This window comes from Vigna umbellata, chromosome 4 (genome assembly GCF_029865625.1).
Source record: "Vigna umbellata cultivar VRB3 chromosome 4, Vumbellata_1.0, whole genome shotgun sequence".
Lineage (NCBI taxonomy): Eukaryota > Viridiplantae > Streptophyta > Magnoliopsida > Fabales > Fabaceae > Vigna > Vigna umbellata.
This window is the reverse complement of record NC_142168.1, coordinates 55,022,487-55,034,725: the sequence shown is the minus strand read 5'-3', so window position 1 is coordinate 55,034,725 and position 12,239 is coordinate 55,022,487. Positions and strand designations below refer to the sequence as shown.

General features: G+C 34.3%; 1 protein-coding gene across 1 annotated transcript; it reads left to right on the top strand.

Moving 5' to 3' along the window:
• Positions 1–4,811: 4,811 nt before the first annotated feature.
• On the top strand, positions 4,812–10,200 carry LOC148200635 (uncharacterized). Its single transcript, XM_088113011.1, has 6 exons — positions 4,812–4,821; positions 4,964–5,006; positions 6,347–6,413; positions 6,507–6,557; positions 6,868–6,964; positions 9,609–10,200. Exons 1-6 carry the CDS (start codon positions 4,812–4,814, stop codon positions 10,025–10,027), a joined length of 687 nt encoding a protein of 228 aa, XP_087969137.1. The 3' UTR covers positions 10,028–10,200.
• The last annotated feature ends 2,039 nt before the right edge of the window (positions 10,201–12,239 follow it).

The window sequence follows — 12,239 nt, the reverse complement described above, 5'->3', positions numbered from 1 at the left end:
AAGAGTGTCATCGGAGACGTTGCTGGCACCGAAAGTGTCGCTGCCCTTCGATGACTGCCTCTCCTCGTTGTTGGCATTCACTCCTCGTCTCCCTCTGTTTCTCTGCTTTTTTATTTCATCACAAGCCATAGAAAGGTGTTGATGTATCTTTCCGAGCTTCGCCGAAGCTCAACCGCTACACCTGCCACCAAAATTGGTTTGAACTTTTGGTTAGGGTTTTAATTGTTGCAGTAAGGGATGGAGTTTTGTTGAAGATGATGGTGATGGGTGGATATGGGTTGTCGGTGTAGACAAAGAATGGAAGGATCGGAAGAGGTGAACCTATTTTGGTTTCTGTTTGCTGGAACGATGATGGATAATAGGGATTTGGGAGAATAATTTGTGCATGAAGGGTAGAGTTGTTGTCCGTGAATGATCGGATAACTATGGTGAACCTAATCAAGCTTGCTAGTCTCATTTACTGATGTGTATTTGAATATATGTTTTTCCATGTTATTTCTGCTAGTTAATGTCTGGTTCAGGCTAATATGATTATCACATTTCACCCATGAAATGCAAATCCAAAACCAATTGCCAGAATTAACTTCACCTTTTTCAATAAATTGAGAGAGGAGCAATATGTTACAGCTACAAGAAAATTTCCAGTTCGCAATAAAATTTCTTTGCAATCCTAAAGACTAGTTATCACTACACATTGTATTCATCATTTCGTTCAGATACTCATTTGTTCTTTGTTATCTCCTTTTTTTACTGTGTATTTCTTTTTTCATTCAGTTCATTTTTTATTTATCTTGAATTTTAGTGACGTTTATAATTTACAAATTATGTATTGACGTACTCACTCACTCTTTTATTTCATGGTAAGATTATTATAATTAGTAATTAGAACCAATAGAAGATGCTTATTTTAGGCAAACAGGTTTTAGGAAGATTACAACTTTCTTTGGCCTAAATGAAAACCAGGAAACTTCTATTTATATATAGATTCTTTAGTTAAAATTTTTCTGGTTAGAAAGAATGCAAAATATACTCGCCATAGAAGCAAAAAGGTGCTTGTTGAATGTTGAGCCTAGATGGCATACTAACAAGTTGATATTTGCGTGTAGAAGTAAAAGGTGGCTAATAATTTTTGGTTCTGTGATCACTTTGATTTTTACTGGGTGTAGATTGTGTTACAATCCTAGTCTCATTTCGCCCTTCTTGGGTATTTTAAGCCCTTTCATGTTGCTCCATATCTTTGCAAGTCGTTTGTACTCGTCCAACATTTCCATTGCTTTGCTCAATCTTTCTTCTAAAAAAGAACCAACTCCAGCACCATAAACATGGTCTTGCCGCATCCCCTCATTTGAAAAATAAAAAAAACACAGTTTAACATCTTATTGGACTTTACTTACTAACCACCAAAGAACCCCAAGAGTCATACCTAACATAGCATAGAGAAGGTGTCTCCGACCATGGCGTTGTGATGGATGGCGATCTTAAACTTGAAGGAAAACGAAAGAGTTTTGCTGCTTGTGAAGGAATAAGAGAGAGTCGGCGCTGAGGATGTTGACGCAGCCACCGATAAGGACTTTAATTGGATAAAAACCCTAATATCCGAAAATCACTTCCAAAAAACAAAAAAAAATCCACATCACTATGCCTTAAAGTGTCCACGTCAGCCATTAAATGTCATGTCATTCACTGATTGCACAGTTGGACATTTGGCCGTTAACGATTTAAACGATGTTTGCAAAAATGACTAAATTGAACACAAATTACAATATTTAGGACTACATGTTAACCCTCGGCAAGTGTAACCGAATCGTATCAAGTAATAATAAAATGGTAAGACCAAATATCGTTCCCCAAAGGACTAACAACCTAAACAGTTATGTGCTTTGTTGATTAAATTAGACTTGTGAACGAATTCTTATAGGATTAAATGCAAATACTGAAAATTGAATATGAATGCATGTATTGATCAATTGGATCAAAAGAAGCAAAAGTGATTGATGTAAATTATGGAATGATGATGTTGTTGGGGTTTTCAATTCATCCTATCCACTCTCATGTATTCAAGAATTCATCTTTCTTCATTAATGTTAATGCAACTTTCTAAATTACCTTAAACCCAATGTCTCGGTGAAGAAAGCCTACTCCTAATCACTAGTTTACAATGTCTTGTCTCCCTAGCAATTATTCATGCATTACATTCGCACAAAAGCTTAAAGGCAACCAATCCTCCTATCCCTATGTCTAGGTGATAACAGTTGAAAAACTGTTATTTTTATACTTAAAATTGACTTCAATTACAACCTTTATGACTTAGAAATTAGCTTGAACTCATGATTTTGTTGAATTATTAGAAATAACATAGTTGGACAGGTTTTATGCTTGATTTCCTTGTTTTTTTAGGTTTGAAGATGAAATTGATGAAAGAAGTGAAAAGGGAAAGAGATGGAGACAGAAAAGGACACGAAAAGTGCAAAAGAAGAGAATCAGCAAGTACCGCTCAGCGCCAATTACCGCTGACCGGCACTTTTCAGTACCCGTTGGCACCGCTGATAACAGTTGAAAAACTGTTATTTTCATGCTTAAAATTGATACTAAAAGCAACCTTTAACACTTAGAAACTAGCTTGAAATCATGCTTTTGGTCATATTTTTAGAAATAAGAGAGCTGGACAGGTTTATGCTTGATTTCAGTGTTTTTATGCAGGTTTTAAAGTGAATTTGGTGAAAGAACTGAAGAAGGATAGAGATGGAATCAGAAAAGACATCAAAAAGTGTAAAAGGAGAAGCCGCATCTGCCGCTCAGCGGCAGTTTACCGCTGAGCGGCACTTAGGCAGTCACGTTGGCTCCGCTGAGGGGTGAAAAGGCCCCTGAGGGGAGAAAACAACTCACGCACTTACCGCTGAGCGGTAGTTTACTGCTGAGCGGCACTAGTTTTGGGCTTGGGCCTAATTTTCTGTAATTTTAGAATAGTATATAAGCTTTAGGATGTCCTAGGGTTTGTATCTTTGGCAGAGACGAAGCAAACACTCTCTTTTCCACCCCTTGAAGGAAGATCTTGGATGCTCAGGCTACCTCCTCCTCTTTCTAGGGTTCTATCTTTCATTCTTTCATTATTGTTCATCTAGTTTCACCATGAATATGGTGAACTAAACCTTGTATTGTTGTTGGGGAATCAATGTAGTCTTGTGAAACTCTCATATATGGAATTTGTGTTTTAAAGTCTTATATTAAGATATATGCTTTCTTTCATCTTTAGCTAGGGTTTTTCCTCTTTGCTTATTGCTTGCTTTGTTTAACTCATTCATTGTCATGATTATTGATTTTGTCGATACGGGAACGTACGGGGAAGTCTAGATCCGGGGAATTTCTCCCAATAGCATATTGGTTGCCTTTAAGCTCCTGCACTTTAAGAACTAATTACTAGGAATGTTAGGAATTATATGAACTCGTAATTAAGGATAGACCTTCTTGCAAGGTGATTTAGAGAGTAGCATTAGCATTGATGATAAGAATGATGAATTCCTAAAAGTATATGAGAGTGGATAAGATGAAATTGATAACCCCAACAACATACTCATCCATCTAATTCATTGAAGTGTTTGTATTCTGTTTTTCTCCATTGATCAAATTCATGTATACATATTTAATTATTGTCTTTTGCATTGAAACCTACAATCAATTTGTTCTTAAGTCTTAAATAATCAACAAATCACATAGCTAAACTAGGTTGTGAGTCCTTTGGAAAAACGATACTTGGTCTTACCTTGTTTTATTACTTGATACGATTCGGTCACACTTGCCGATTGTTAAACAAGTTTGTGGCACCGTTTTTCGGTGTTCATAAATTTGTCATCAAGTTTTTGGCGCCGTTGCCGGGGACTCGTAGTTTAACTAGTTCATTTGTGTGATTATTGATTATCTTTAACTTGAATTTTGAATTTTGAATTTTGAATTTCTGTTTTTGTTTTTATTTTATTTTATTTTCTGTTTTTATTTTATTTTATTTTAATTTCTGTTTTTATTTTATCTTCTTATCTCTAATCTTATATCTTCTTTTATATCTTTTTGTGCTAACCAATTTTTCTAGGGTTTTGTTTTCTTGTGTATGTGATAACGGTTGAAAAACCGTTATTTTTATGCTTAAAATTGATACCAAAAGCAACCTTTAAGACTTAGAAACTAGCTTGAACTCATACACTACAAGAAATAATGAAATTACCTACGGATAATTATATACGGATTCATATCCGTATATAAATGAGGTATTATGTACGGAATTTATGTACGGATACCAGAAAAAGCTTTATATACGGATATTATATACGGATATTTATATACGGAAAAATCCGTATATAAATTCCGTATATAAAGTTTGCGTGTGGTGGCGGGAAAATTATCCAGGGATATATCCGTATATAATCCGTAGTATCCGTATGTAGTTAGAACGAAGTTATTAACTGCGGATATTATATACGGATGTGGGAAATTATTTTTTTTAAAATTTTTTTTTTCTGAATAATTGGATGCTGAGCTGCATATCACACTCTGAAGAAGCGTTTTCCCCTCTTTCTCGAACCCTAACTCTATTCTCGAACTCTAGAACTCTTGTTCTCTCTCTCGAACTCTCCTCTTCATCAATCTTTCATCAACCATTCATTCACCTCTCCTCTCCAACCTTCAGTCAGCTCTCGTGTCGAGCCTTCGTCTGAAACCTTCAGTCACGTCCCCTCTGGATCGTCTCTTCTTTGCAGCTGTAAATCATTCTTCTCTGGAGCCCTAAATCTGGTAAGTGATTCTTCTTTTCGTTCATGTTTATGGTAATCTGTAATGGTTAGAAATCTTTAAAATTGAAACCTAATCTGTGTTGATTTGATTTTCATTGCCCCATTTTTGGTTCGTCTGGGAAGACGTAGTTGGATTTTGACGAGGCATCGATTGAGGCTGCTGTGTTGCGGTATAAGTTGAGACGTAGAACTTGGTGCTGCGAAGGCCGAAGGAACCACAAAAAGGTGTTTTTAATTTCCTCTCTTGTAATGGAAATTAGCTTTTATAAATGTGATTCTTGCTTCTGCTACTACTGCTCTATTATGGATTCAAACTCGACTCACTTAGCAAGCAATCCCTTGTGCCACTCTGATTATTTAATGCGATCACTCAGTGATGGAAATTCAATGCACAATCATGTTTTACATCCAAAGGCTAAACACAAAGTAAACAACTGACAGCTGTAGTTTGTTCAAATGAATAACGTAATGTAATGTAGTGCTCCTCTGTCTTTATAACCATGTGTTCTGCAATAGAGGTTCACTGACTTTTATAATAATACTCTATAATAATTCAACCACATTTCTTAATTTCTCTTTGTTGATTGTCTCGGTTTGATTTTTTTTTTGTTAGAAATCTCAACCTCCCACCTCACCCCATCCAACAAAAGAAACAAGAAATAGGGGATAATTCGAAAAGTAATACTTGTGGGAACACTATTGCAAGATTTAGGACCCCCATTGACAATCCTGGAAATACTAACAGTTAATATAAGTAGCCATAAAATACAATAATATACTCACAAGAAAGAATAAGCTATCAACCCTGCTCACCTTGGCCAAGCCCCAATGACTGAATATGTGTGGAAACTAAGGCATATGGAACGCTGTAAGTGATCTGAAATAATTGATCCATGAAGCCAGATAAACTTACACAGAACTCTCAAATAATATATTGGCAAAATCATGCACAATTAATGGGGTAATGTCCAAATTTTAAATTTTGACATGTCTTGATTCTCGAGATAGAAAATGCCAGTTTGTGTTAAAAACTGCTGCCAAGCTTGAGTCAAGACACTATAGGAGACATAATAGTACTGTTTATGTTAAGGTACATAGGAGAAGAGAAGGCAGTTTGAGCTAAAGAGATCATGCAGACAAAATCAAATGAACTAAGATACTTTATATGATGAGTCACTGAAACCATGCAAAAAGATAGAATTTGAGTTTTTGTTTTAAGGAACATGGGAGACAGAAAGGGTGCCTTCAATATTGGCAGAAAAAGAACAAATAAAATGCTTTTAGCAGGAAATAGAGCAACTTTATATATATATATATATATATATATATATATATATAATTTTTTTTTACTAAAACGAGATAGTAAATTTTTTGCTAAAATATGTTTTACTATGAAATGATTTTTAAAAAATAGTGCGATTATAATTTTAAAATTTTGGTTTAATTATTCATTTGATTTATATTTTTGTTTCTAAATTTGAGTTGGTTTTATAGTTTTTTTTTTCTTGTATCAATTTGATTGTGATTTGTGAAAAGTTTATAGTAATTATACTTCTTTTTTCCAGATGTTTTGATGCAAACTTGGTTGAGATCCCAGTTGAAGTTGAGGATCCTGGTCATTATTACTACCATGTGAGAAGTTATTAAATCTTTTAGTAGCTTCTTTTTTCCTTGGTGGACTATTGAATATTTTTCTTACTGATGATTTTGTGTTAAAATGTGCAGTTTGCTTTTTTTACTTCCAGAACAATAGCAGCACTTGAGGAGTTAACATGGGTGAGCAAGCTTGTTAGTGTAATATAAACATCTTCAATTCTTTGTAATGCATATTAATTTCCCTTTTTAACTAGGAAGCATGATGGTGGCAATGACTATCAAAGTCAAGATAATTTGATTTATTCATTGCAGAAATTATTTGGTAGTTGTTTATGGCTATTAAATTAATTGGGTAGTTGAAAGTCCATTGAGAATGGTTGTAACTTGTACTGACTTGTCTTCTCATTTTCTGGAGTTCACTTAATGCAAAACCATTTAATATTAATCCTGGAATCAAATTTTCACTGTAAAGCCTATTGTGTTACTGCAGGATTATGGCATTGACTTTGATGATCATGATCATCCTATCAAGGTGTTCCAGTGCAGTTGTGGCAGTAAATTATGCAGGCATATAAAGAGGTCAAACAGTAAGTTCATTATGCAGCTATTCAGTCACTCATCTGCAAATTTCTTTTCAATTTCCAACTCAAAGTGTGGTCTTTCATCTTTTATTTTTGCATTGACAATTCTCATCTTATGCTCCCTAATTTGTTGCAATATTTCTTTTGTATAGTCTATTTCAGCGTCATATGCCCAGCCTATAATGATAATTGTAAAATATAGAGCTCATATTCTGTTTTGTTCTGGGGTTCTATTGGATAGTTGCTATTCTTCTTTTGGCAATCTGTATCTGATTGGGGTCATTTAATATAGAACTATATTAATAGTTCTGAAAATCTGGGGCTAGTTTTGTTTCCTGATATGATTTTGTACTCTTAGGAATCGTATCCTCTGTAATATTATACCCAAGAATGACGTTCCCATTAACATGTAAGATAAAAGTTAAAATTAGTTTTGTTAAAAATTGAAAAATAAAAGGAAAACTAGAAGAATTCAGTGGGAATAAGTAGTTATTGTGGACAATGACTTTCATATCTAGGGCAATATAAAAGATACCAGATCATTTTCATGATGGTGGGTTTTGCTGGTAATAAAGATATCCCAGAATATATTTCCCTAACTTTTACCAATAGTGAGAATACTTATTCCCATCCTCACTATTCTCAGGAATGAAACATAGACATGTAACAAACATCTTTAATTGAAGAATTTTCAGGTTGTTTTCTGCTTCCACAACGTAATGATTTTTGCAGCTGTTAAGACAACAAAAATGAGTCGATCCCACCCATTCAGCCTATTAAAATATATAAATTGTGTTTGAAAAAAAAAATCTAAATTATATTTTGGCTCTCTAATCCTAACATTTATTTAATTGTTTTATAATGATTTTCATTATTATGTGACTTGTGAATGTAGCACACCTTTTCTTATTTGCTTGGGTTTTGTTTGGTGTAAAACTAAAAGAAGGTGAGTTAAAATCTTGAAGATAACTACTAAATGTACCCCTCTAATTGCTAAAGTACTCCTACATTATGTGCTTTTTTGCTTTTGATATTATCCAAAACACCTTTCCAATTTGTTAAGCATGCCGTTAATTGCAAAGTAGGAAGATTGGCCGTCAACAGATTATTCAAATTATGTACAATACAACAAGAAGTCACATACTCAGACCTTCCTCTCTCTTTCTGTCTCTCTCCATTGCACCTTCCCTTCTTCTTTTCTCTGTGATTTCTGAGATAGCTTTACTGGTTTTTTCTCTTGTACAGATTTCTAGCTACAACACCCAGATATCAATTTCTGTAATTCTGTGTGTTCTGTGATGTTTATGTGAGTTTTTTTAAGGACAGTAAAACATAAACTCTTTTGGGTGTATTGGCTTCTGCTGCCTTTGTACATATTTTCTGTGTGTTCTGAGTTTTTCTACATATTTTCCCCTTTACTTGAGGAAAAGTTTGAGACATGGGCAAGCAAGGGCCTTGCTATCACTGTGGAGTTACAAGTGAGTTCTTGTCTCTCCAATATGAAATCTTTTGTTTGCAGTTTTTCCTGAGAGTTATTGGTTTTTTAAAATTTGTCTCTTTGAATTTGAAGTTTGTCTTGGAACCGATGGCATGGATTGTGATTTTGATAAGAAATTGAGATGCGTGGAAGGGAAAAGTTCTGCCCAATTTAAACAAATGGAATAATTTAGTTTAATGTTCTTTATTTGGATGTATTAGAATTCAACCATATAAACATTCCTGTTGCCCAGAATATTTGGAAATGGAAGTTCTGGAAAATTCAATTATATTAATTTCCTCTGTTGATGTGTTATGTGTCTCATTCAGTGGGTCTTTGCATTCCTTGACAATTTGCTTTCCTTACGTGTTGCTTCTTTCTCCAAAATGAAAGGCTTCTTTTTTCCAAGCTAGCGGGGCCATGTGTTTTTCTTTATTCCACTTAACATATATTACTTACCTAGAAAGAAGATCTGGCCTCCATTCTCTTGGGGAAGGGTAAAGGGAAGTAGAGGCAAACTGTAAAGAAGAATAAAGAGGAAGGGAAGTGGGCTGATTCGATTCTCCTTGGGAATCGTTTCCATGCAAGACCACGACCACATCATTTGTATTCTGCTATCTGTGATTGTGATTGTGATTGTGTGCGTACTTTTCCCAAGCAAAAACGTAAATACTTCAATGTTTACTACTCATTATTATGGCTACCTTCTCACTGCTAAGGATATATATATGTTGGATCTCTTATCTATAAGACCAATTTAGAATATTTAAGTAGTTTTAGAAGTGGGTTTTATAGATTGAGTTAGATTTATAATTCATTTATGACAATATCTATCCTTAGTTTTGTGTTTTTTCTATTTCTATATTATAATATGTTATGCCATGATGTCTGCTTTTTTTTTCCTCTCTCACTTTGTTTTTTCCTCTGTCACTTTCTTTCCTGGTTTGTTAAAGTGTTCTGTTCATTGAACATTACTTATGATGAAGTTTTCACCAGCTTTTTCAATTTTTATTTTTAACTTATACAAAATTTGGTTTTTATTTTCTTAAAAAAATCAAAGACAAACTCTAGCAAAAGGCCTATATGTCACATGGTCTTGTGTTATACGTAACTTAACAGCTAAGCACACTGAATCTATTGGTGATTAATTAATTGTATATGACTTCTATGCAGAGGAATGGAAGGAATATTTCACTAAAAAATCTGGTGGAAAATACAAGGGACGCATATACGGCATTGGAAATGTCACTTCTCAAGATGACTGTGTTGATAGTTACATCCAACAGACACAGGCATCTTCTACTGCTCAACCTCAAAATTCAGAAGAAATTCTTAACCTGAAATCGCAGTTACAACAATATGGTCAGCAGCTTCAAAAGTTTGAAGGCTTTATTGGCGTCCTCCTGCCGTTCCTTCCGCCTTCAGCAGCCGCGGCTGCACAACAATTTTTAAACCTTCAAAATCCTCAAGTTCAAAATGACATACCCAATATAGTCCAACCAGAACAGCAACCTCCAGAACAGCAACCACCACACCAGCAACCACCACATGAACAACCAGAAGATGGAAATGATGATTACATGCATTATTAGGAATTTTATAGAACTTATTTCCATTACTGTTGAACTTATTTAGAACCACAACTACAATCTGTTTATGAACTCCAAATGTTGCAGTTATATTTACATTATACAATATTTATGTATTCATATACAATGTTTTCTTTGTGGATTAATAAGTGTATCTGAAAACCTTATTAAATTTATATGTCAATGTGCAATGTATAATGTCCAGGTTTGCTTGTAACAATGCTGAATGTTCACTACAATGTCCAGGTCTGCTTGTATATTGTGCATGGAGAACTGCTATATACAGAGAATTTATTTAGCTCTCGTTAAACCATTATATACGAAAAAATCCGCATATAATTTCCGTATATAAGTTATATACGGATTTATCCGTATATAAGTTATATACGGAAATATCCGTATATAACTTATATACGGAAATTATATACGGATTTTTCCGTATATAATTTATGTACGGATAAATCCGTATATAATTTCCGTATATAATTTATATACGGATATTTCCGTATATAACTTATATACGGAAAAATCCGTATATAATTTCCGTATATAAGTTATATACGGATAAATCCGTATGTAAACTTAGCTACGATGGTATTATATACGGATTTTTGTCCGTATATAATCCGTATATAAACACAAAATATATACGGATTTTGGGTCTTATATACGGATTTTTGCTGTATGTAATACACTTTTTTCTTGTAGTGATATTTTTGCTTTAGTTTTGTGAATAAGAGAGTTAAAAGTGAATTTAATGGTTTTGTGCAAGATTCCCTTGATTTTGTAGGCTAATTGAATGATTTGAAAGAAGAATTGAAGTAGCGAATGATTGAAATGCTGAAAAGTCAACCAGAAACCAGAAAAGTCAACCAATCAACCAGAATACGGAAAAAGTCAACCAGACGAGTTTTGGGCCAGTTTTTTGCGATTTTATGATCTGTTTGGACCTGGACCTGTTTTCTATTATTTTTATGTCCTATTTAAAGACCAAGATATCTTAGGGTTTGTATCTTTGGCAGAGACGAAGCAAACACTCTCTTTTCCACCCCTTGAAGGAAGATCTTGGACGCTCAGGCTACCTCCTCCTCTTTCTAGGGTTCTATCTTTCATTCTTTCATTATTGTTCATCTAGTTTCACCATGAATATGGTGAACTAAACCTTGTATTGTTGTTGGGGAATCAATGTAGTCTTGTGAAACTCTCATATATGGAATTTGTGATTTAATGTCTTATATTAAGATATATGCTTTCTTTCATCTTTAGCTAGGGTTTTTCCTCTTTGCTTATTGCTTGCTTTGTTTAACTCATTCATTGCCATGATTATTGATTTTGTCGATACGGGAACGTACGGGGAAGTCTAGATCCGGGGAATTTCTCCCAATAGCATATTGGTTGCCTTTAAGCTCCTGAACTTTAAGAACTAATTACCAGGAATGCTAGGAATTGTATGAACTCGTAATTAGGGATAGGCCTTCTTGCAAGGTAATTTAGAGAGTGGCATTAGCATTGATGATAAGAATGATGAATTATTGAAAATATATGAGAGTGGATAAGATGAAATTGATAACCCCAACAACATACTCATTCATATAATTCATTGAAGTGTTTGTTTTGTTCTTTATCATTGATCAAATTCATGCATACATGTTTTGATATTGTCTTTTGCGTTAAAACCTATAATCAATTTGTTCTTAAGTCTTAAATAATCAACAAATCACATAGCTAAACTAGGCCGTGAGTCCTTTGGGAAAACGATACTTGGTCTTACCTTGTTTTATTACTTGATACGATTCGGTCACACTTGCCGATTGTTAAACAAGTTTGTGGCGCCGTTTTTCGGTGTTCATAAATTTGTCATCAGTATGCAGGAAACAATCTGAACTAGGAGCAAGAAAATTGCAGAACCTCTTCTTGAAGGTTTAGACGAGAGTAGACGGAGGAGAAGAATCCGTACATCTAGAGAACTTTTTGCTCCTCCGAAAACTCTGTTACAACCATCACCACAAGGTTCTGAACATAGCACTGAAAATATGGAGAATAATAATACCAGAAGAACTCTTGCAGATTACACAAATATAGCTGGACCTCAACACTTTAACAACATAGCAAGACCAAGGGTCAATGCAGTCAACATGGAGGTTAAGCCAGCATTAATTCAACTGGTGAAGAGTAATCAATTCAATGGGTTGTCTCACGAAAGCCCATATGAGCA